Raw genomic sequence first — 24,671 nt, forward strand, 5'->3', positions numbered from 1 at the left:
ACAATCACAAAATCTTTCGGATCCTCAAAAAAAGGATTCGACGAGGATCCTTTTCCTACCAAATGTAGATAAGTGGGCCCCGCATGACAGATCAGCTGCCAGCAAGTTACAGAAAAGATGAATCATCATCCAACTTCCAATAACATGCCTCATGCATGGCCTTTGACAGCTTTCTCTGTTTTTTTCCTTTTCTTTTCAGAATTTGAGGATTTGGAGACACTTGCTTCCCCCATCTTATGAAATTATCCACATCCCCGGCACATGAACGTCACGCTGCATCTCTGGCCTTGCTCTATTATTTACCTAAACGACGGTTCCGTTCCAACCGCTGCCTGGGCCCTACCACGAAATCACAGATTGTTCGGTTCAGATGCGGCCAAGGAGTTCGCGGGTCCCGCTGTTAATCATTGTAATTCCTGATCGTGGTGGGGTCATGCACTATGCAAGGATACTCTACGGTGCAGCGGCCCACAGGCTAGCCAAGAAAGGCCGCATGTCTATCCCAAAAGTCAAAGGTTCAAAACGTTCCATGGTCTAACCAAAGTTTTGCTAGGATTAAATCTGAACGGTTGCTTTATTTGAATAACTAAGCAACGGTTGAGATTGTTTTGACACGGATCATGCTTAGCCCATGCATTTTAACTTTTAACCAACATGCGCAAGAGAGACTAGTTATGTCATGGTATAATTGGCACAAGATGTTACTGTGACAATATACTCATTTGATGTAGATTAATCTCGTAGATGTTGGGTAGTTAATAATTATGTTGGCCAGAGAGATTGTAGGATCTCATTATTCGACTGAAAACAATTTCAAAGTATACAATTTACAACAAATAAGGACTTAGTAATAAACTTGTGATCAACTTCGAATATATGCACCCTTTAAGGCTAAGAGTGACTTAAGAATCAAAGGGTAAACAACCCGCACCGGTGCTCGGAAGTCTTGATTTATATTTGTTTTTGTAAGTGCGTCTTCTTTTGTCTTACACTGGAATTTTTTATTCTTTTGAATTTTACAATGCATTATTTTTTTTTGAATTTCTCTAATTTATGGGAGAGAGGATACAAATTTGGGATGACACATTATCTTGTTACGTTTGATTCTAAAAAGGGTGGGTGGATTTGAGTTTTTTGGTTTTCTCCTCTAATTCCAAGATTTTATGGGTGCGTTTGTTGTACCGGACTGGACTAACTGCAGGGACTAAGCTGGACTGACTTAGACTAGACTAAGCTGGACTAGCTTAATGAAGCGTTTGGTGTAGTGTCGGACTAAAAAGCAGGATAATGGATTTTTTTTGGGAATTTTAACGAAATGCTCCCGGTACTGTTCACTTTAACGAAAAACCACATTTTTACACTAAAAAGTCAATCCTGGTACTATTCACTTTACCCTTTATTTTGTCCTTATCATTAAAACTCAAAGTTTTCAAGCCCCTTTCATTAGTTTTCCTTTTTTTTTTTGGAAACTAATGAAAATTAACATTAGCCAATTGACATTTTTAATTTACTTTTGCCTTTAAAAAAACAAATATTATTATGTCATTCCATAAAAAACTATCTTCTACCATTGGAAGAAGAGAACTGACTCACAAACCAACCACATTTCTCAAATATCTGGATTCCCATTTCTTTTGTCAATCTCTCTCTCTCTCTCTCTCTCACTCTTTGCTTCCTCTCACAATCAACTACACCCACTTCAAATCCCACAGCAAGCTTATCCCACTCGCCACCGACAATCAACATCACCCACTTCACATCCCACAGCAAGTTGAAATTGTGCAGAGGCTTCGTCATCTCGGTACCCATGGCCATGGACTTTGCTACCTTTGTTTCTCACGCCTCGGAATTTTCTGGGAAGAGAGAAGAATTTTTATTGGGATTGTTGTTTTCGTTTTGCTTTTTTGTTTTGAATATGGGCATGGGTGGGTTAGGTTTCAAATCTGGGTTTAAGATCTGGGCATGGAGGCAAATGGAGTTGCAGAGAGGCATGCTTGTAGACGACACTGTTGCACACAACGCAAGCTCGGAGATGGGATTAGCAATCTCAAACGTTTTGAGGGGCCTCGCTAAGACCACGCAGTGAAGGACTTAGTCGGCACGAGTCCGACTTCGTCCCATTAAACTTTGTCCCGCTTGCACCAAATACTGGACTAGTAAGCCAGTCTAGTCCAATGAAACTTAAGAAGGTCAAACAAACGGCCCTATATTCTTATATTCGTATTGAAGATGGTTGACTTCAAAACCCGAATCTTATTTTACTCTAGTTGAATAACATTTTTTGATGTTGGCGTGGGCACACGCTACATACACCATTTTCCGGTTTTACCAACCAAAGTCAACTTTGCTGCCATTCTGACTTTATCCAACAAATACCATTGCGGGCTACTCCGTTGGATAGCAACCACATTCCATTTCGATCCTTCCTTTTAGTTTTATTAACTTTCTAACCCTCAAACTTTTAATGTTACGTCACTTTAGTCATTCTGTTAAATCTGCTAGTATTTCCGTTTAATCAGTTGCAAAAAATATGCTCATCACACCATATATGTGCTGTCCGGCTGTCAGCCTTCATTTTTATTCTTTCAAATTGGACTTGGAAACTTGGAAATTCAAATTTGGGTTGAAAAAAACAAAGAAATTGTAATCCACGCCTTCAATTTTGGATGAAGTACAAGAAGAAACTATAAAGTACATAGTAGATTTGTTTTGCAAAATTACGTTACTGTCATTAATTTTGTTGTTGTGATAAAAAACAAAGATGTCTTTTCACCATCTTTTAATTGACAAAAAAAATTTCATTAATACAATTTTGGATATCCACACCTGTTAATTTTCGATCGTCCCATCTACCCTTGACCATTTTTCCAGGCTTATCAAAACATATGGAGTTTCTAATTTATAAAAGAAGAAAAAATAAAAGACCCCACGTTCTCTCTTCCACATTTTTTCTAGAATTCCTCTGTTTTTTTTTTATAAATATTTTATATATTTACACGTAAATGTGTGGGCTCCGTTAAGTATGAGAGGACGGTAAAATTCAAGGGCCAAAGCGAGAACAAACGGTATATGATTAAACCACATGGTACAAAGCATGTAGACGAGCGCAGGCGATAATAGCTGGCTGACACGCAGGTCGCGCGGTAACTTCCCAGATTTCGTCGAATTTCAGGCACCTCTTGTCCTCTTTAGAAATTTCTCTGACTCTCTATCTCCCTCACTCATCCCCCAAACGACAGCTACAGAGGAGAAGAGAGAAAGTGGTGGCGGGAAGCACTGCACATGAGATCCGCAGGAGGGCGAATTTACCATTATACCCATCTCCCCGGCTGCTCCCGTCATCCTCCTCATAAATTCCCCCCCAACCGACGTGTCCCTGTGGAGTCGACCCGCCCCCTCTCCTCCTTCGGACACGACACCTTCCTCGTCGCCTTCGAATCCAAGCAAATCGTAAATATCCCAGAAAAGAAGGAAAAGAAGGAAATTTAATAATTAAAAAACGGAAATACAATCTGGAAAAAAGATGAGACCTTTGCTCTGGAAACCTCCAAAGGGCTCTGCTTCCCTCCGCCGTTGATTCGTCCACGTGGACTCTCCCATTCTATCTCTTTCCTTCTTCCGGCGTGCCTTTGCCCTCTGTTATGAAGTTCGCCGGTGATTGCTTTCTCTTCTTTCCATGGAATTTCCTTCTTTATCAACAAGGTCCTCCTCCTTTCCCTCTCTCTCTCTATCCCCTTTCTCTCTCTAACATGCATTCAATGTATAGCGTTGTGTATTTATATATTGGATTTTGGGTTGTTATTAATCTGTGAAATGGGAATTGTGGGAAGCAGTGTTTGGTGAAGAATTGGGCAGAAAGCATGAATTTGATGAAGAAAGGTGACGGTGGCCGCTGCATTTTCCCCCTCACCGGTTTGCAAATTGGGTAACATTCTTCAGAATTCCACATTTGCTACTTGAGTTTTTATTACTTAATTTGCTTAAATTCTCAAGTACCCTTTTGGTTTTGATCCTACAAACACAATATTTCTGGGCCAGAATTGGGTTTTATGGCATAAATTTAATTGCTTGAAAAAAAAAATATATATATATATATATATTTTTTTTTCAGCTCTAGTGTGTGTTTGTTAAGACTTAAGACTGTAATTTAGTATTGCTAAATGCAGAGAAAACCGTATGATTTTTCATCTTTTGAAACATACGATGTACTGATGTTTTCGGGGTTTTTTCTTTTTATGTAAATGAAGTGATTTGGTTTGTGCTTTGTGCTATATGGTTGCAGAGATTTGCAGTCTTACCTTTCGGATCTTAGCCTTTTCCTGGCCCTCGAGAGCAAGAAATTCTATATCTTGGTGGACAATCGGCCATGGCTGGGCGACCTAGGTTCGCGGTCAGCGCACTTGTGGCAATTGATGGTTACCAAGGTCAGACTTTAGTCAGTAGTCACTACACCCTCATTGATACTCAACTTACTTGTTTTTTCAACTTATTTGTTTTTTCAATTGTATTTCACTTAGGATCAAAGTTTATATTGGTTTGATTTTTTCAGTCAAGGTTGTCTCCTTTTGCAAACACTAAAGTACGGAAGGTGAGAACGGAAGGAAATGATGCTTGCTCTAGACCTAAGCCTGCAAAACCAAAGAAGCTTGCTAGGTGGTTCTCATTAATCAAGCATCAGAAGAAGGTGTTGTTACCTGTAAAGAAGCTGCGGAGTTCTTTACTTTTAAGCAGGGAGTTGCATAGGACCTTGTATGGTTTTATTGTATTTGAAGTTGCATGGAGCAATGTCCGAGGTATCAATTACATCAATGAGCTTCAGGTATCGATCCTTTTTCTATATCCTTGAACAGTTGTTTCTAGTTCTTTGTTAGTGCTCGTGTTCTATAGTTTATGTGTCCGTTGCAGACTGATACATCGCTGGCTATAGAGGCTAAAGTCATGCAAAGATGGGAATTTGACAGTATTGCTCAAGCTGCAAGCTGCATATCGTCATGGTTCTCAGGAACAGTCTCTGAGCAGCTACAGTTGAAAGAACTTCTGAATTCTGCCATAGGTAGCATTCTTTGCCCTCATGATTCCTTTTTTTTTTGGTCATCGACGTGTTGATAAATTTTTGACATGGGGTTTTCCTCTTATGGCATATGAGCATGGGATTTGTGTACGTAGTAGGAATATGGGGATGCCATTAGTGGTCAATTGTTTGGTTAGTCAAAACAATTAGTGCAGTATTGAAAACAGTAAGAGAAATTTTAGGGCTAATAATTGACATAGCTTCATTGAGTTGTTTCACGAGGTATGTCCCTTCTAAAGAAAAAAATATTAGATCTCTGACATGCACTGAGCCTTAAGGCGTGATGTATTCATCTTTGCTTGAATCTGTATGAGTTTTGCTTGAGAATAGAATTCTGTGATACGTATTATGATTTAAACGTTAAAAAGTTCTAACACCAGCATTAATGGAAGTCAAGATTGTGAGATGATGAGATACATTGTTTAATTACTTGGATAATCTTCATAAAAGTACTGGGAATACGGATCCCTTGAAGCTCACAGGGAGAAATTCCTTTTGGACATTTTTCCTTTGATGGTTTATTTGGATAGATTTATATTTGGAAAATTTCTTTATCTGCATGAAGTATTGTTTTACTACCAATTGAAATGAGGATTCTATAATTTTAATTAAATTTTACTTTTCCAGGAGAAGTTTTCTATGATGCTGAAGAGTATCCAGAGACAGAAACTATGGCCGTTGTTGATGAAAATATCTCCTACAACAATCTAACGTCTGAGGAAGATTCTCTCCACTGCTTCAGTCACAATTTTAGTGTTCATTCTGACACCTGTGAAAATAGGGCCGCTGTACCACATTCACCACCTCCACCTACTGGACCCTATAAGAGAAGGAAAATAACCACGTGCAGTAGTGGTGGAGTTGAAGTAGATGCTTATTCTGAGGAAACGCAAAGCCCTGCCAGTGACTCTGAAAATTCCGAGATGTACAAATGTTACTGTGAAGATGAAATGCAAAATTCTGAGACGTATTCCTGTTACTGTGGAGATGAAATGCAAAACTCTGAGATGTATACCTGTGACTCTGAAGATGATATACCGGTTACCGCGAGGGCCTATATCAGTGACTCTGAAGATAGCGTTAAAGCTACTCTGTTCAGCAAAGATGCTATACCTGTAACTGTCAATACCTATACTAGTGAATGTCTAGATGCTGTTGGATCTACACAGTACAGGGATGTGCTGATTTTGTTCAGGTTCAATGATCGTGACCTCCCATTTAAACTTAGAGAAATAATAATGTCTGATCTCCGGTTACTGACTTTGCTTGAGGCTGGGCTTCCATCTTGGGTTATCTTCCTTCAGTCATACCCAGGGTTTTGCCATATCTATCGCCCGTGGATGTGCCCTCTTGCAAGAGCATTGTATGTGCTGATCTCAGTTGTCACTGTTCTAATTGGATTTTTTGACCTATACAAAAATGTTCCAGTTCTGAAGGTAACTGCATCTCGTCTTTGTGGACCTCTATTTGATTGGATAGAGACCTGGTCGATGATATCAAGGATTAAGTACTTGGGAACAATGCTATTTCTACACCACTCTCAGAAAGCTGTTCAGTGCTTTCTGGCGATCAAGAGTACCACTCTCTCCTTTTTTTCAGTACTAGCTCAGCCATTGGCAGAACCTCTTGTGGAGTGTTTTGGATTCCTCCTTCCAGTATGGAACATGCTTGTTGATGTGTTAGAGAACCTCTTTTCAGTCATTTGGATTCTGATTGGATCTGCACGCAGTCTAGTGGGGAACCTGGTACAGGTTTTAGTGTTTCCAATATTATTTCTCCTGTCCACTGTCTGGAGCATTGGTAGGTCGTGAAATTCTTTGGATTACCCATCTTTTGATTCAAATAATCAATGGCGTTGTACAATTCACAAAAAAAATCTTGTATTCATCCCATGTACTCTTGTTTACATTTTGTTGCAGGAACTTCCATTGTATATCCTATATTTAGGATTCTATGGGAAGCACTCTATGCTCCAGTTCGCATGGTCCTTGCACTAGCCAATGTCATAGCCTTTATTGGTGCATGTATATATGATACGCTTCGAGATATATGGCAAGTTATTAGCAGCATATTCTGGTTTGCTTCAGCCTCTCAGGCAACTGTGAAAACGGTTGAAGTTTCCATATGGCGTTCACTTTGGAATGACCTCTTTTCTCAGGTTGGAAGAAAAAAGTATTATGTAGTTTCTATTTGTAACAGTGTCTGCTAGAATGGTTTTATTGATCACCATTCTCTTCGTTTTTTGGTTTCAGGTTTTCCGTGCTGTCAGGAGTATATTAAATGGTTTTGCTGCATTCTTCATAGCTTGTAACAGGCATCGCCTTAGGTACGCTCTTATTTTCTTTGGCGTCCTTATTTTGGTTTTAGTGATCTGCATTTATCCGCTCTGTGGGATGCATACACATCTGTCATGGTTGCTTAGGCCGTCTTCAGACCGTATTTGATGCCCAGGACAGAATATGCTGATGGTGAAGTTGGAGATTTCAATTCTATTGATTTGGAAAACGTTTGCTCACTGGTAGTTTGTCTTTTTAGCACTATGGTGTTTGCCTATTTAGTCACTGGCAGTTCAGCATGATCAATAATATCCCGTTTCTCCCGGTCCTGCAGTGCGAATAATTGCTTTTAATTATTTGTAGACCTATGTAAGATTTTGTTATAAACCTGTGCTTATGATTATTTTATGTGATTGTTACAGCATTTACAATCATATGCAAAAGTTTATCCAAAGAATCCTGGATCGAACCCGGAGATCATGGCGTGAAGTTTCAAGACGTTATAGGCCCACCGGAGAGACTCGGAATATGGTTAGTTTTCTAATGTGGGAAACTTTAGATCATGAATTTCACTTCCCTGCACAAGGTTGTAGCACAGAGATAGAATTGCTGCACCGATAATTGTCAACCGATTATTTTGGTTTTGGCTTTGCAGTTTGAAGTAACAAGGAAAATCAACATTGAATAGTGTTTCCCACAGCTGTCGGAGGATAACACTATCGAGACGGTACTCTGTTTGGGAAGTGCCTGCCACGTTGTGTATAAAACCACCTTCGACAATGTATGAAACGCTTTCGGCCAAACAAGAGAACGTAAAAGATGTCGAGACGGCGACATGATACCAGAGAATGTAAAAGGTGCTTCTCGTGCATGTAGCACCCATGTCTGAATACACATCATAGGAAGAGCTCGGTTTCTTTTTTGTCCTTAATTCTTTCCAATCTTTGTTTCTATTTGTGAATTGTAGAGGGGCAAACCATGGAGTTCAGTGTATATAATAGCGAATGAGTGTTTGCACTAATGAAGTTCCAAAAACGCTACTGTAACATCCCAAACCAGTAGCACAATGTTATGTGTTTTAACTTTTAACAGCCTCACATGGCACATCTTTGTTCATTTGGGATGTCACAACGACGTATAAGTCCTCCTCGTTAACCAGAAATCATAATTTGGATCCAAATATAAAGGAAAGACTAAATACATAAATGCCAAATCCCACATACAAGAGTTACTGACGTTTTGCAGAACGAGCAACATAAACAAAGATGATTAACAACTAAGAAATGTCTTAAACAAAACTAAACTCCTATTACTTGACAACCTACAATCCATAGAACAAGTTCCTCCGCTTGCAATAAGAGAATGGTAGCATCAAATCTGTACGGCTCCTCCAGTTTGGTGCAACATTGCATCGATCTCATCACCGTCCTCCATTTCCAACTGAAACACGAAAAAAAGGTCACAAACAATTAGCACATAAGCAGAAAACGCAAGTGGCTGTGCGCAAATGTGCGTCCAAGTGTTTGCAATCGCGAGTTAATCAATGTGCATCAAGCGTTTGCAATCGTGAGCGTGCGTATGTGAGAGAGTGGAGAGGAGGACCTCATCAGGGGTCTGCTCTGCTCGCAGACGACGGCCATCAAACAAGAAGGCAATTGAGTTCATCTCCACAGATTGGCGATCACAATATGCATTCATAAGCTTCTTCAGCTGAGTGCTTCGCTTGATCCTAAAAAACACTTCATTCCCATCCTGCAACGAAATACAAAAGCATTACTTCCATCCTGCACCGCAACATCTCATTCGCACAGTTTTCATGACGACAACCTGTCTTAACCACCACTCATAATCAAATTTGCAATCACCAAGTAGGAAGAGTCAAACTCCATCACAACGACGGAATTAGACGAACAAGTGTTGTAACGGATACATTTCACCATATCAGTAGTTTGTGCACTAAACTGTCAATCGCATAAAAGGAACAGCGCGAGAACTAAATTCATACGGAAAAGCTGGAGTTCCAAAGGCCATTAAACACAAAACACATCTCCATTTGTCATCACAAACGACTACATAAAACAATGGCAAGCGTATTGCAAAACGATAAGACCACAAAACCAATTGCTTGCGAGGCGAAACCGCCATGATCATAAAAAAAGGTCGTACCCAGTGCACAAGGCTCCCGCTTTACGCAGGGTCTGGGAGAGGTGAATGTCGGCTAGCCTTACCCCCATTTATGGAGAGGCTGCTCCCAAGTAAACAAAACCAACAGTAGTTTAACAAGAACAAAAGGCGTAAATAAGATATCGACACAATCACAATAACAGATGGCAGACAACAAATACATGAACAAAACAGCAGCAAAACACACCCTAATCAGATCATCAATCTAATGCCCTAATCCCAGCAAAAAACAGGCTGTGCAAATTGATCAACCCCACTAATGTATGCATTAATTTGCCAAAAAAATAATTAGTAATACTCAAATCATAACAAATTAAACAGATATTCTTCGAACAAAAAAAGGGGAGAACCCAAATTTTTCTCAGAACCCAGAAATTTAAAATCCCAAGCGAATCGGAAACCCCAATCATAACAAGAAATATAAAAAAAATACAAAAAAAGTAAATTATATACAGAAGGGTAAAGTTTGATGGTGAAAAATAAAGACCTGTCCTTTGACTTTGAGGTTGATGTGGGCGGCCTGGTCGTTGGGCTTCTTGTCCTCTTCTTGCTGCGGAGTCGACATCCTCCCCTTCCTCTTCCTCTCCTTCTCCTCCTCCTCTGTAATCTGTATGAGAAGCAGAATTAGGGTTCTTCTCCTCCGTAATCTCTATACCACCGACGCTCTTTTCAGTACATCCGGCAATGGATTTCCTATACGTGTAAGAGTTTGATTGGTTTCTGATGGGCCTTGTGAGGTTCATAAATCTCCAGTATTTGGGCTCAAATTCCCAATTCATTAATTACACAGGGCCTTTGAGATCCTCCAGGCCCGATAAGCTTTTGGGTCAAGGATAAATCAATCTTGTTAACAAGTGAGTTGTTTAGATTTTTTTTCTTTCTTTTTTTAGCATTTTTACACTAAAGGGAGAGGAGTTCGGCTAAGTTACACAATTGGCAACCTAATTTGGTATCGAATTCGCCATCCACGAGAGTGGAACGTGAGACCTCTCATTTCCAAGTAAAGAGAAATACCCCCAGACTGTAGTACTAAGTGACAGTGAGTTGTTTAGATTTAGAATATAAAGCACATGTATAAAGGTTCGAATCTCTTGTTTAAAATATTCCCTTGTAAGGTCATTTTCATGAGAGAATTTTCAGGGTGCCCAACGGTCTGGTACATCTAGTGTCATAATATGAGTAGCTAATATTTTTTTTTAACATATTCAACTATTTTTATTATGACACTTAGGCCATCTCCAACTGAATGAGGGCCAGAGGGCTCGTTTTAGCTCTCTGGCCCTCCAAGAAATTAATATTTTAAAAAACAGTGTATGACCATATTTCTTACCATCTCCAACCGAGGGTAAAAGGGCCATAGCCAAACATAGCCTTGTGACAAAAAATCATCTCCAACTAAAGGTCAAAGGGCCATAAGGCCAAACATAATTTATTATTTAAATTTAAAAACTACAACAACTTAAATTTAAAAACTACAACAATTTAAATTTATAGGAAAAAATGAGAATGTTGTTAAATGTTTTTATTTTTATTTTTATGTTGTATAATTTTTATGTTGTTTTGACACACCCCGATCCTAGAATCAAGGCGTGCCGGCCGTCACGTGAGCGTGACGTAGCCAAAAGTGCGACACGGAAGCAAGATATAATAGAAATATGAAGAAATTTAAACCAACCACTAGCAGTAATAACCTACTAGCATAAAAGAGTAAGTTATAAAGTAAAACACACGAATTCAGAGCGTAGGTATCAAGTGCAGTCAAGTAGGACTATAATTAAAAGTACAACACCCGCATGTGAGTCCTACATGAAGAACGTCTGTCAGAACGCCGAAAAAGACCTCGTGAGCCACCAACTGCTAACTAGAACCTGGAGGGGCGCAAAACAAAAATGAGTGGGTCAGTAAAACCAAAGATTTTCCAAAAACATTTCATTTAAAACATTTCTAACCCCTCACCGTAAAACCTGTATACTTTCCCAGAAATTTATTATAAAAACATATATATATCATCAAAACTCAGCTCACAATCTTTCAACGCTTTTCAGAAAGAATATGCCATGCCATGCCAAAATATAATATGAATGCATCGATATAAATCAGGTGAAATAATAAATCAACCGGAGACCCTACAGTGGTCTTGTATGGCTGATTCTATAGCTCAATATCCCACTCAGCCGAAGTCACCACAGTGACCTATACGGCCCTACTCTGCACGTCACTCGGAACTACGTAAGGTAGTCTGTACGATGAAAGGTGTAAGAATACGCTCTAGTGTTTATCTCATTAATCATCGGCGTGCATAACTAAGGTCACCCACTAGTCGGAATCACACCTAGTGATCTATACGACTAGCATGTCGGAACCCTCACATGGTCTGTACGACATTCACCTACTTGGATCCAAGGCGAGTGTGCGGTGTGGTGAATAATATAAGCACTAACACCTAGGGTGCAGGTTATGAGCTTCCAATGCAATTCACATAAAAATAAATCGTATGAATAATGTAAAAACTCACCTGTGCGTCCACCGCGTCAATTCATATATATATGCATCAATTATCAATTCAAATATCTCATCGATTGCGTGCATGGCATTTTAAAACATATTTTCATATAAATACATTTTCTGGGAAAAACAGTAGTATATAGGTAATACGAAAACAAAACTGCCCACTAACTGGTAAGTCGATGGGTCGTAACCCCCGTGACGTCCCTGGATGCGCTCGTCCTCGGGATAGGTGTCACCTATATGCGAAACAACTATAAAAACGTTAATTAAAACACATAACCAACAATTCGAAATAACTTCTCATACGGTGCCCAATTTAGGTATATGAATATACCACATCGACCTACTCGACGTCACGGACGTCGAGAAATTTTTAGAAAAAATTTTGGAAGCCCCACGCGCCGCCACGCGAGAGCCAAGGCACGGCCAGACGCGCGGTTACGCGCAGGCCACGCGCCGCGCGTGTCGTCTTTTACCCTAGGCTCGCCGGACTGGTTTTTCTGGCGGCCGGATTCTGGGCAAATTTTGTAATCGCTTGTTCTCCTTCGTTTCTGAACCGTTTTCTTCGAATTTTATATCAATTTGAAGCCCTCAACATGTAGAATCACAATGGACTAGTTTCAAGGTCTAAAATCCACTAGATTTTACCTGAGGAAGCACGATAATTCGGCCAATTTTGAAAGACTCCGTTCTCAGTCATTCGACGTCCAAATGTTACTAACAAAGTACCTCGAAGCTCGTGAGGATGTCCTTAAGCTCACTGTGAGCTTGAAATTCCCTGAAATGTAAGATTTCACGTGTGCATGAACAGTGCACATTTTCGGGGTTAGGGTTTCACGACGATTCCGAGGGTTTCACTTCCTAAAACTAGTATCATTCAACTCAGAACATCAAAAGGATGAAGAATCATACCTTATTTGCTTCGATCTGCGAAGTTTAGAGGGTTCTTGGGTGAGGCCGTACACTTCGAGAGGGAAAGAGTGAGAGAGAGTCATGAGGGAAGAGAGGGAGAGAAGGAGAGAAGGCACGGGGAAAGGGAGAGAGAGCAGGGAGTGTGTGTGTGTGGTCCAACACAAATCCACACCATCCATTTCTTTCCTAACTCCTTAACCACACAAACAATCCCACATTTAATTAATAAAATTTCCCAAACTTAGGAAAATAAACATTATGAATATAGTATATCACACACCCACCTAAGTAACATCGAGGGCAGCATCGTCATTTCACGTCCTCGATATATATTTTCGGTATGGGCTGTGACATGTTTCATGTTACTTAATGTTATTTAATGTTGTTTAATGGCTTAGGAAGTTATAGGAAAAAAAATAGAATTTTTAATTTGACGTTAGCTAGCCGTTGCATTCAAATTTATGGCCCGCCCCAGGGCTGGTTAGGTTGGGCCAGCAAGTTGGCCTTTGGCCATTTTTTGTCCCTTAGGGCCCACGAGCCCTTTGACCTAGTTTTTGGTTGGAAACGGTTTTCAGGCTATTTTCGGCCCTATGGACCATTCGTTGGAGATGACATTAAAGCTATCTCCAACTGAATGAGGGCCAAATGGCTATGTTTAGCCCTGTAGCCCTATAAGAAATTATATTTTAATGAATAATGTCATACCATATTTTATACAATCTCCAACCAAGATGGCCAAAGGGCCATAGGCCAAACATAGTCTTTTGACAAAAAACCATCTCCAACCGAGAAGGCCAAAAGGTCATAGGCCAAACATAAATTATTATTTTAATTGAATTAATATAGTTAATTAAATTAAACTACCATATTAAAATAAGATTTTTAGACATATTGGAAGATTATTGAAAGATGTGGCCATTTGAAAATTATTGAAAAAATTAAAGGAAAGATTATTGGAAGAGAATAGAATGTGAAGAATTAAAATAAGATGAGGTAGGATAATATGGAATGATGAAAAGTATATGAGAAATGATGCATGAAAAAAAATTAGAAATATATATATATTTTTTAAATTCATCCAAAAAAAAAGGGCTGGGCTCATCGGGCTGGCTGGAAATGGCCAGCCTACTGGCCTGATTTGGTGGTTTCGGCCAAGTGAGGCCAACAAGCCATTTGGCCTATTTCTTAGTTGGAGACGATTTTCGTATTATTTCGAGATATTTTTAGTCCTATAACTCTTTGACTGTATTGATTGGAGATGATCTAATGTATCAGAGCAGGTCCTGGCGCATTTAAAAATATCTCAATCTTCCGCAAAGAGCTATCTGCCAAATTTAGCCGTAAAGTTAACAAAACCAGTCTCACCAAAAGAAATGAGGCTACAGAGATCGGCCCAAATTTTGCCCAGCGCAAGCTACACATACCCAGCTGCCCACCTGCCCTTGGTTTACTTTTACGACGGTCCCACCATGTGCAGCACACAAATGTGAATTGCTATAGTGCAGCAGCACCGCATGGAAATAAAATGCAGCTGATGCAAGAAGGGCTCTGATATTAGTGCCGTTGAAATCAACGGCATTTGTTGTGGAATTGGGTCAGGTCCCTTTATTGTTGAATAACTTGAATGTGTTTTGTCATTTTGCTTGCGTTATTGCTTTGCTCTCCAACAGTCTTGGCATCTTTTTTTTCCTGAAAAGCTTTTTATAAATGATGGTTACTTAATATTATGATTTAGAAGTACTCTTCTTTATTTATAACTGAGAGACATTAAGTTTGATATCGTCAAAGATGAATTTGGACCAATAGCTCATTGTGAGGCTAAACTCATCTTTTCGGTTAATATAGATAATATCATTTGTTTAAAAAAAAAAACTAATGAAAAAAGTTTTTAATTTTTACATTTTAATCAAAAATCACTTACTAACTTTATTTAATGATAAAGATAAAAGAATAATTTAAAAAAAAAAAACAACTTGTGCTAGGGCGCATAGCTAGGGGTGGGCAAACGGGCCTTAGGCCCACAAGGCGGGCTGGTTCCATGCGGTTCAGGGCGGGTCTAAAATTTGTAAAGACAAAACGAGGCAAGCCGGGGCGGGTTCACAAAATTATTAAGATGGGACGGTGCAAAAGCCTTAGGAAACAGGGCCCCGGTTGGAACCGTTTCTCCCAATTCTCACAAAATTATCAGATCTCTGGTTTGGTAATCTAGTCTTTTCTCCCAATTCTTAGTCGTTCGATCTCTGACACACCCACCTCAAAAGCTCCTTTTCCGTCTCCTTTCTTTGTCTCCACAAACCTCAAAAGGAGCTCATTTTCTTTCTTTATTGGCTCTCTATTCCCCTTTTTTTTTCCTTGCACTTTCCCTGTCACTCTTCCATTTTGCTTGCTTTTTCTCCCTCCATAGAAAGGTGCAGCTTTAGCCACTGAAGGGTTTGATGAAGAGGATGAGGAGGAGTCTGACTTTGATTCTGATGATTTTGAATGTGATTCTCTTTCTTTACAGCCCATGTAGACTTATGTTGATGAGACCAAAATCAGTCGAATCACTAAATTTTGTTATGAAGGAAATGCTTTGTGTTCACAATCTGATGAAGAAACCATGTTGTCTTATTGTTAATGGCAGGTGACAATATGCTAGAACATTATTTGGCTGAGAAGTTCGACTCATCAACCCATTATTCAAAGAGAGTCACCAACTATATCTAAAAACAACAGGATGGCGAAGACGCTGGGGAGGGGAACAAACAAAATGACGAAGACCAAACTTAGGGTGAGCGAAGATTTGGACCCGTAGGAACCGGCTCGTTGCAACAGGTTGTGTTAGGTACGGATCCCATTTTGAAAAATCCAAAACCTGACCCGCCCTGTTCCATTTTATTTACAGACGGGTCTGGTTCGGTTCCTTCAATTTTGGGCCTGAATTGATCCATGCCTACCCTTACGCGTACCATCCCTTCCCTTCCATACTCCACTTTTTTCTCCCACCATTTTCTCACATTGTCAGCTACATTAATAGATTTCTTTTTTTTTCGCTTAGAATAAGAAAAGTACTTCAAATTGAATTACATTCTCCAGTTTTGTTTTTGTGGTGTTGTTTTCCAATAGTAGTTATGATGACGAGAAACTTTTCAATGTATTGGAATACAGGGTGGTACATTTTATACAAGTTGTGAGATTCTTGTGTTAAAAAAATTAAATAACATAAAAAATAAAAAATTTCACAACTTACATAATAACACGTGGTATATCGATTGTGCACAAGGAATAATTTCTTCAAGATGACACCCAAGCTCAAGAAATTGGATGGAAATCTACATTTATTATTGTAGGTATGTAAAAAATATGACGAAATTTTAATTTGGTAATTGAAAATAATTTTTTAAATTGACCCAATTAATAGTATAGTATAATTCAGTTTCATAAATAGTGTTCAGTTCATAAACAATGTATAGGTCCCATGCATCAGTTTTTTTTTTTTTTTTTTTCAAATTGTGTCATTTTGATTAAAATTTATTTTTTTTGTCATTTTTATTAAAATTTAAATCTTTTTCATTAAATAAAGTTATAGCATGATTTTTTTGTTAAAATAAACTTAGCTCAATCCATTTTCATGAAAGTTCCTCCCCCAAAAAAAAGGATAAAAAATGGATGTGTTAAATTCGATTTTTGAGTTATTAGTATTATTTTTTCATGTTGAGATTTTATTTGTTAAAATAATGAATGCGTGTTGAACAAAACATAATAGTAATCGGTAGATGTGTGAGTGTTTACCGTAGTTTCTCTTAATTGTATGTAAAGGTAATAAATTATGTAGGGAGTAAACTATAGTCCTGCATGACTAGATATGGTAAAAATCAGCCATGCGGTAATCTTTATAATATTATTTACGGGGGTAAAACATTGTCCGGAGATAAGTTTAGCTCCCAATGATTGCATATGGTCTAAATCATCTAATAGTACAGCATAGAAGTCTTTTTTTTTTTTTTTTTTTTTTGTGCACAGGTGTGTGGAGATGTGTGATGTGTCTTGGGTTGATCGACCCCCGTCTTTACTTGTGCATATTTTAAATAAGGATGATTTACCTTGCCCGTCTTAATTTTGTATGGGAGGTGCTAGGGGGGACACTTTGCGCCTTGCTTGGAGTGTCGGGTCTTCTACTTCTTGTTTGTGTTTTGGTTGATTGCCGGTGTTTTGGCTTTCATTGTACCGTTGAGCATCTCTTGCCTGGTTAATGTAGTCCTGTTTGCCAAAAAAAAATAAAAAGTCTTTTTTTTTTTTCCTTTTTTTTTCTTTCCGAACTTATAAGTGGAAGACAATAGATTCGAATGTCATATAGTGTGAATAGTGACGAAGTCAAGAATTACCGAGGGGAAGGGCGAAATTTAAAAGGGTAAAAGATCCCAACAACATTTAGAAAACCAAATCCTTTTAAATAATGGACAATATTAATTTTGTTCAATACAAATTTAGACAACCAAATCCTTTTTATATACTCTAATCCACCATTACAAACCAATAGACATTATCGATCAACTTATAATATCCATTTGATAGAGAAATCAGTAGCAACACAAATTAGCTAGGACATCAGCTTCCCCTTCATCTCTATTACCCTCACTTTCCTCGTCCACTACCTCAACATCAACAACGGTATACTCAGAATTACCACCATTTTCATTCTCATTTTGATTCACATTGCCCCCCGGGACTGTTTAGTCAGATAATGCTTTGAGTCATTAAATTAAACACATGGAGTGTATGACTAGCAAAAAGCAGTGCAAGAGATAGATGGAGGAAGAATATCAAACACTTGGAGATAGGTGGAGGAAGACTATCAAATTCTGCCGGCGGCCCATTCCTAATTTCGTTGTTTGATGACAAAGCATCAGACGCTTAGGGTTTCAATATTAACCGATCAATCAAGCAATTGGGAATCCCCAAATGACCAAAAAATAAATAAAATCTTTCAATCCGAAATCTCACATGAAACACAAAATTCAAATACCCAAAAAAAAAAAACGTTTGTGCAAAAACAAATTGAATTGGCGAAGAACGAACCTTTGAGTGTTTGGGGTTGGAAGGAGGGAAAGTGAAAATGGCGCTATTATGTGCTCTGATATGTTTTGGAAATAGGGGAACGGGGTGAAGAGTTAATGGGTTAAACGCGACGTCGTCCCACTTACATTTTTCTAAATCACTAAACTAGACAGCGTCGTTTTACCTACGAATTAAAAAAAAAAAAAAAACACTATGCTGCGCAACAGCAGAAACTCAAAAAACCAGAGCGTGGGCTGCGTAGCCATCACTTCCGACAGGACAAGAGGGGTGGAACGACTGTTCATAGGCTTGAGCAGCTGCCCCTCCTTGCTCCTCGGTAGTGAGTTTGATACAAATTTAGCTTATTTTGTAAAATATATAATTGCATCAATGATGCGGACATAATAAAATATGTATGTGTTTGAAACAAAAACAAGTAAAAACATGCATGTGCTTTGTCAATATCGTGGACAAGAACAAAATGGGCTTTTAAGATATGGCCGAGGGAGGGAAGGAGGGAAAGCAACTTCAACAGGCTGCTCTTTTTCCTTTGATATGATTTAATGGATATTAAGGAGAAAAAAAGAGGGGGGGGGGGGGGGGGAAGGGAGTGTGCAGCATGAAATGATTTCAATTGGTCAATCTAAAGGCGAGACGAGATTTCTTGTCCATCTCCTGTCTGCATATTTAGCAATCGAGAATGTAGTAGAGGATTAAAAAATTTATACGTGGGAGGGCTTCTTACATACATAGGTAAATTTGAACTTAGAACATAAGAGATTTGATTAAGTTATATAATAATTGAATGACCTGAAATTCAATAGAGAGAATTAAAAACATTGCACAAAACCCAGAAACTTGAACATGATGTACAAAGTAAGCAAGAATTTTTTTTAAATATGAGTTAAAAGAAAAGTTGATAGAATAAAGAGCGGAAGTGAATCTTGCACCGGAATAAGAAGGAGAAGAGAAAAATGAGAAATGGCCTAAAACAAAAAAGAGTTTGAATTGAGAACACACTTGAATTAAAAGATATTAGACTGATATGCAGTAACAACATATCTTATAGCAGCAAGAAGAAAAAAAGGCAGGATGAGCCAGTGATCTAGTCCCTTGGCTCCATCACTGCGAGAATATCCTTGATTGCGCACAAGAATGACTGCCAAACAATTTCAAACATGTCATATTTTAGCTGCGGAACGTTGCTAAAAAATAGAACTTTTACGTAATGAATTTTGCCAAGAACAGTTGCCTAATTATAACACCTCTCAATACCCAAGAAAATCATAGTTCATAAGTGACGGCATAAATCAATAATCACAAAATGGGCTTGTTGTTTCCCTTTCCCGTTAAGGACTGCTCCTTTTGCTTGTAGGATGGTTCGGTATGGGATACCATATTGAAACTAGAATCTCGAATTCTAAACTGAAAATTTTCAGGACGGGAATTTGAAGACCAATCCCAAACCAAATTTTCAGGAATCCTGAAATATTTTCGGGATTTCGGGACAAATCGGGAATTCCAAATTGAAATGTGAAATTATGAATTGTTCTTCAAATATATAATTCAAGAACACATTCATGAACTAGGAATTTCATTTCATTCACACTACCATTTAATCGAACACTGGCATGCCTGATTGTTTTTATCAGAGTCAAAATTCAAATTAATTAAACCTTTTTTGCAATCTGTTGAGAGACAAAAGAATCAAGCCTTCTGAAATCATCAGTCATGGCAGCAGCAATAATAAAATCCAAATGAATATCAAACAGAACATGAAAAATATGCAAGGTGTAGGGCATTCCAGGTTGCAGAACATGAATTAGAGACTACTAGCACCAATTATAAAAGAATAATATATATATAATATATATATATATATATGTATAAATATATATATATATATATATCATAATTAATATTATCTATTTTCGGTTCGGTATGGGATTTCCGAAATATCGAGAAGCCAATTCCGATCCCATACAAAAATTTCGGGATTGGTTCTGGATAACATCCTGAAAATTTCAAGAACTTCGATTTGGAAATTTTTTGATCTAGGATCGGAATTTTTTCGATTCGGTTCGGTATTTTTGGAAATTTTTTCTACCCCTACTTATAGCAGGTAGAAGCCAACGGTCGGAAAACATCATGACCTCATCTCTTCTATTTATTAATACAATTATTCCCCCAAACGTAGATTCCTCTAAATCCCCATGGACCCCATAGCATCCTATGTTAGCATCAACACTGTTCATTAGTGCCGTTACAAACTTAATTACAATTTACAAGAAAGTCAAGACCTAAATGTGGCATTCTTCCAAATTTATTAGGTGTCACCGAGTGTGACATGCTTCATGTAAATTTGTCGTCTCAACGTCTCTGTTTTAAGTAAGTTTAGTGGGTTGAAGACCCTATGAGTTGCATATTTTGTTCGAAGATAGTTCGGAATTTATTTATGGATTGACACTTGAGGATAGGTCTTTTATGTTGTGCGGGACATTTTTTTTCCTTTGACTGAGATGAAATTCCCGACAAGATTTTATTGAGATTCAATATGCACACTATCCTGAATTTATATGTATTCTAAATTTACTTGCAATGAATTATCATACTTCTATGAAGAAAAAAAAAGAAGAAAAAAGTAAGTTTAAATTAAAAACGGTAAAAATGTTGCCTCAACATCTCAATTTTTTTTAAGTCCACTGGCACAACATGACCGTTTTATGTAAGTATGTTCCCGTTCCAAGATTCCAGCTCATTCGACAGGATAGGTCAGTGGAGCAAATCAAACCAAAACAACGAAGAGAGGATCTTAGGTTTTTTTATTATATTCGTTCATCGTAAATTGTTTTGTTAATTTTTATCAAGTACTGTTTATATTTAATTTTAAATAAAAAAATTACAATAATTTATAACATGATCTACATTGAACAAATATAATTTAAAAATCGTCAAAATCCTCACACAAAACAACCAATTATTTAACAACAAAAAATAAATGAAATTTGACGAACCCAAGGAGCGTACTACGTACAATAGTAGAACGCAATTTATTATCTGCATGTGCATAGTTAATCCATGTTAGGTAAAGCTTTAAACGGTCGAGTTTGTGGGACAACGTGAGAGGGTGGACCCACGACGTAAGGCCCAAAGTCAAAAGTGGACGAGAAGATGGTCGACTGGTTCGTCGCGTCAAACACGTGGGTCCCGCCATCTCGATCCGCACGTTATTCCGCTAAAGTCATAAAACCCCCTCACCTCCCCCCCCACTCCTCACTGTCACTCCCCTCCGCCGTACAAAATTACAAAGAAAAGCCAGAAGAGGAAAGAAGAAGCTCTCCACCTTTCACGATGCTCTACTTCTCCAAGAACCAGAGCATGGAACGCCATGTCATCGCCGTCCTGCTCCTCCTTTCTGTCTTTTCATCTCTAGCGGGTAAAATGCTGAGCAATTTTACAATGTTCTCCTTCTCTGTATCTTGTAATGGTGTTTTGGATTCTGATATGTTGTTTTGTGATGCGTTTTGCAGATGCTGCCTCGGTCGGAGTGAACTATGGTAGAATCGCCGACAACCTGCCGTCGGCGTACAAGGTGGTGCAACTTCTGAAGTCCCAAGGATTGGAGCGGGTCAAGGTCTTCGACTCCGACCCAGCCGTGCTCCGGGCCCTAGCTGGATCCGACATCAAGGTCACCGTCGACCTCCCCAACGAGCTCCTCTCCTCCGCCGCCAAGTCTCAGTCTTTCGCTACCAACTGGGTCCAGCGAAACGTCGTCGCTTACCACCCCAACACCCAGATCGAAGCTATCGGCGTCGGCAATGAGGTCTTCGTTGACACCCACCACACCACCAAGTTCCTCATCTCCGCTATGAAAAACATCCACACCGCCCTCGTCCACTTCAAGCTCGAGTCATCCATCAAAGTCTCCTCCCCCATTGCCCTCAGCGCCCTGCAAAACTCCTACCCGTCTTCCGCCGGCTCATTCCGTCCCGAACTCGTTGAACCCGTTTTCAAGCCCATGCTAGAGTTCCTTCGTCAAACCGGGTCCTATCTCATGGTGAACTGCTACCCCTACTTCGCTTACGAGTCAAACTCTGACGTCATCCCCTTGGACTATGCCCTCTTCCGTGAAAACCCTGGAGTCGTGGACGCCGGCAACGGCCTCCGTTATTTCAACCTCTTCGACGCCCAGATCGACGCCGTTTTCGCCGCCATGTCGGCGTTAAAGTACGACGACATCAACATGGTTGTGTCGGAAACGGGCTGGCCGTCCAAAGGCGACTCGGTTGAAGTAGGCGCGAGTGTGGAGAATGCAGCCGCCTACAACGGCAACCTGGTCCGTCGGATATTGACCGGCGGGGGGACCCCCTTGAGGCCCAAAGCAGATCTGACCGTCTATCTCTTCGCTCTATTCAACGAGGACAAGAAATTCGGTCCCACATCAGAGAGAAACTACGGGCTCTTCTTCCCCAACGAGCGGAAGGTGTACGACATACCGTTTACCGTCGAAGGGCTAAAGAACTACCACGACCGCCGGTCGCCGGTATCCGGAAACCAGCAGGTGACTGCTCCGGTCAACGGGGACGTGTCGAAGAGCTTGACCGGGAGCACGTGGTGCGTGGCGAATGGGGAGGCCGGGAAGGAGAAGCTGCAGGCGGGACTAGACTACGCTTGCGGTGAGGGCGGGGCGGACTGCCATCAGATCCAGCCGGGGTCCGCGTGTTACGATCCCAACACCCTGGAGGCCCACGCCTCATACGCTTTCAACAGTTACTACCAAAAGAAGGCACGCGGAGTCGGCACGTGCTATTTTGGCGGGGCGGCCTACGTCGTCTCTCAACCACCCAGTACGTATATCTAACTTCTCACATCCCACTCAATTGTTTTTTTGCATGTAATATAAAATAGCGGCGCATGCTAGTGTGTTATTATGGTGGTTTTGCTAAAATGCGCCGGATGGAATGGGACACTATAGTCCTTTGAGAGTCCCGCGTGAAAGCTTGACTCTGGTCCAGGAAACGTTGGAAAGTGGTGCACGCTGAGCGCTGCACGCGGGTCAAGGGACAACAAATGGTGGTCACGTGACCATTGTTTGGATGTGCTGTCCTTCTACTGTTTACGTTGGTCTTACCTGCGGAAGGGTCTTTCCTCATTTTTTTTTCTAATCTATCAAATCAAGAAATCCGTCTTAATAAGATTTAATCTAACGGATGAAGTTATTATAATTTTTAAAATAAATTCTTTTTTTAATCGGATCAAAATTTTATTGACACAAATTTTCTGATTTGATAAATCAAGAGCAAGGGAATCCCTTTCCTTACCTTGGGTGAACAAAGCGCAAAAAGCATAGATATTTGCTTTTCTTGGTAAAATCGTAATATTGTTTTACTAGTATAAAACATTGGTGTTTGTTTCTGTTGTTGCAGAGTTTGGGAAATGTGAGCTGCCGACTGGGTACGGAAACTGAAGAATGCAAAAGGAAAAGATGATGGGGGTGTGGTTAGCAATTTTATGGCAAAAGAGGTGGGGGGGGGGGGTTTGTTTAGCCTAATTCTGCTTAGCTACTTGTTAATTTCTGTTTTAGGGTTATTAACCTAACTATTATGTTCATAATTATATACTTAGTAGTTTCTGGTTTAATTCCTATAGCGCTGTACCTCGAGGATCTTGATTCATTAAATCTACCAAGAATCTATTATTTTTTGGACACGTGAAAAACAATTGGATGCGTTTATCTGACAGTACATTTGGATTTGGATGCTTTCTATATATCATCAATAGGGATCATGGCCTCATGGGAAATAACAGCGATCTAGTATTGATTTTCCTAAAAGAATTTTCACTGGTTTAATGACTTAATATCTCAAAATAATGACTTAATAACACTGTTTTAAAAATCATTGTTTACCATCGCTTAGGTGCTAAGCAGTTAGTCACTGTCCTTATTTATATCTCTAGACTTTTGAAAATTAAGAACTAGCCGTTAGGTCTGTTTAAACACCCGTCTAGATGTTTGTCCAGACTCGCCTAAGCACCCGCTTAAGCGGTGGTGACTCTCATTTAAATAGCGCTTAGGTGGTGATTCTCATTTAAATAGAAAATAGATAATTTTTATTTTTATTTTATTTTTTTCAATAAATTGTAAAAAGCTTGTTAGATACTTAGATGAATACCTAATATATGCTTGTTTTCTATTTTTTTTATTATGTTTTAGTATTTTATAATTTATATGTTGTTCTAATTTGCTGTTTATGTATTTCAATATATTACGATATATAATAAATTTATTTAAATTTGCCTAATCTGTCGTCTAAGCTCTTCTTAATCTGCAACTCGCCTAGCGTCTAAAATCTTTTAAAACTTTACATAATAATGTCTTGCAATTTAACTTTCAACTTAACACTTTCATTTATGATATCAAACTCGGTGTAAGTAATTTTTTCTCGTCTCCTATTGACACACCCCGTCCCAAAGGAGGGCATGCTGGGCGTCATATGAGAGTGACGTAACCATTTACACAGTTCGGAAGCTTTTAAAAAAATACAATTACTAAGATGAAACACCCGAGGGTGAGTCCTACTTTTGTGAATTCTGTCAGAACACTGTTGGATTCCTTGTGGCCACCAAAGCTCTGCTATCTTGAACCTGGAGGGGCGCAAAACAAAGTTGAGTGGGTCAGTAAA

At 39.2% G+C, this 24,671-nt stretch overlaps 3 protein-coding genes across 5 annotated transcripts; 2 read left to right on the forward strand and 1 right to left on the reverse strand.

The window, feature by feature from the left end:
- Nucleotides 1-3,181: 3,181 nt before the first annotated feature.
- Nucleotides 3,182-8,368, forward strand: LOC103442644 (uncharacterized). 2 transcript variants are annotated; one of them, XM_008381448.4, is made up of 10 exons: nt 3,182-3,702; nt 3,834-3,925; nt 4,283-4,424; nt 4,550-4,819; nt 4,906-5,053; nt 5,699-6,871; nt 6,991-7,229; nt 7,324-7,397; nt 7,770-7,878; nt 8,003-8,368. In XM_008381448.4, the coding sequence occupies exons 2-10, from the start codon at nt 3,861-3,863 to the stop codon at nt 8,033-8,035; spliced, it is 2,253 nt and encodes a 750-aa protein (XP_008379670.2). In that variant the 5' UTR covers nt 3,182-3,702; nt 3,834-3,860; the 3' UTR covers nt 8,036-8,368. The 2 variants fall into 2 exon arrangements, with proteins under 2 accessions (XP_008379670.2, XP_028963832.1); XM_029107999.2 differs by having other exon boundaries at nt 3,244-3,654.
- Nucleotides 8,369-8,529: 161 nt separating this feature from the next.
- On the reverse strand, nt 8,530-10,229 carry LOC103442645 (small ubiquitin-related modifier 1-like). Of its 2 annotated transcripts, XM_070805472.1 has the most exons (4): nt 10,019-10,229; nt 8,950-9,099; nt 8,728-8,787; nt 8,530-8,657 (listed from the first exon to the last, which is right to left on the reverse strand). In XM_070805472.1, exons 1-4 carry the CDS (start codon nt 10,094-10,096, stop codon nt 8,646-8,648), a joined length of 300 nt encoding a protein of 99 aa, XP_070661573.1. In that variant the 5' UTR covers nt 10,097-10,229; the 3' UTR covers nt 8,530-8,645. The 2 variants fall into 2 exon arrangements, with proteins under 2 accessions (XP_070661573.1, XP_017190055.1); XM_017334566.3 differs by having other exon boundaries at nt 8,530-8,787.
- A 10,945-nt stretch (nt 10,230-21,174) lies between these two features.
- On the forward strand, nt 21,175-23,706 carry LOC103442646 (glucan endo-1,3-beta-glucosidase 12). Its single transcript, XM_008381451.4, has 3 exons — nt 21,175-21,424; nt 21,519-22,835; nt 23,415-23,706. The coding sequence occupies exons 1-3, from the start codon at nt 21,340-21,342 to the stop codon at nt 23,453-23,455; spliced, it is 1,443 nt and encodes a 480-aa protein (XP_008379673.3). The 5' UTR covers nt 21,175-21,339; the 3' UTR covers nt 23,456-23,706.
- Nucleotides 23,707-24,671: the final 965 nt, after the last annotated feature.

This window comes from Malus domestica, chromosome 09 (assembly GCF_042453785.1).
Source record: "Malus domestica chromosome 09, GDT2T_hap1".
Lineage (NCBI taxonomy): Eukaryota > Viridiplantae > Streptophyta > Magnoliopsida > Rosales > Rosaceae > Malus > Malus domestica.

Excerpts from the sequence above, each read along its gene's own strand:
- LOC103442645 (XM_070805472.1), bottom strand. The coding sequence starts at position 10,096 with ATGTCGACTCCGCAGCAAGAAGAGGACAAGAAGCCCAACGACCAGGCC. Across the intron at positions 9,100-10,018 it reads ACCTCAAAGTCAAAGGACAG|GATGGGAATGAAGTGTTTTT; the intron begins GTCTTTATTTTT and ends ATTTCGTTGCAG. Across the intron at positions 8,788-8,949 it reads CAGAGCAGACCCCTGATGAG|TTGGAAATGGAGGACGGTGA; the intron begins GTCCTCCTCTCC and ends TTCGTGTTTCAG.
- LOC103442644 (XM_008381448.4), top strand. The coding sequence starts at position 3,861 with ATGAATTTGATGAAGAAAGGTGACGGTGGCCGCTGCATTTTCCCCCTC. Across the intron at positions 4,820-4,905 it reads ATTACATCAATGAGCTTCAG|ACTGATACATCGCTGGCTAT; the intron begins GTATCGATCCTT and ends TGTCCGTTGCAG. Across the intron at positions 7,879-8,002 it reads CCGGAGAGACTCGGAATATG|TTTGAAGTAACAAGGAAAAT; the intron begins GTTAGTTTTCTA and ends TTGGCTTTGCAG.
- LOC103442646 (XM_008381451.4), top strand. The coding sequence starts at position 21,340 with ATGCTCTACTTCTCCAAGAACCAGAGCATGGAACGCCATGTCATCGCC. Across the intron at positions 21,425-21,518 it reads TGTCTTTTCATCTCTAGCGG|ATGCTGCCTCGGTCGGAGTG; the intron begins GTAAAATGCTGA and ends TGCGTTTTGCAG. Across the intron at positions 22,836-23,414 it reads CGTCGTCTCTCAACCACCCA|AGTTTGGGAAATGTGAGCTG; the intron begins GTACGTATATCT and ends CTGTTGTTGCAG.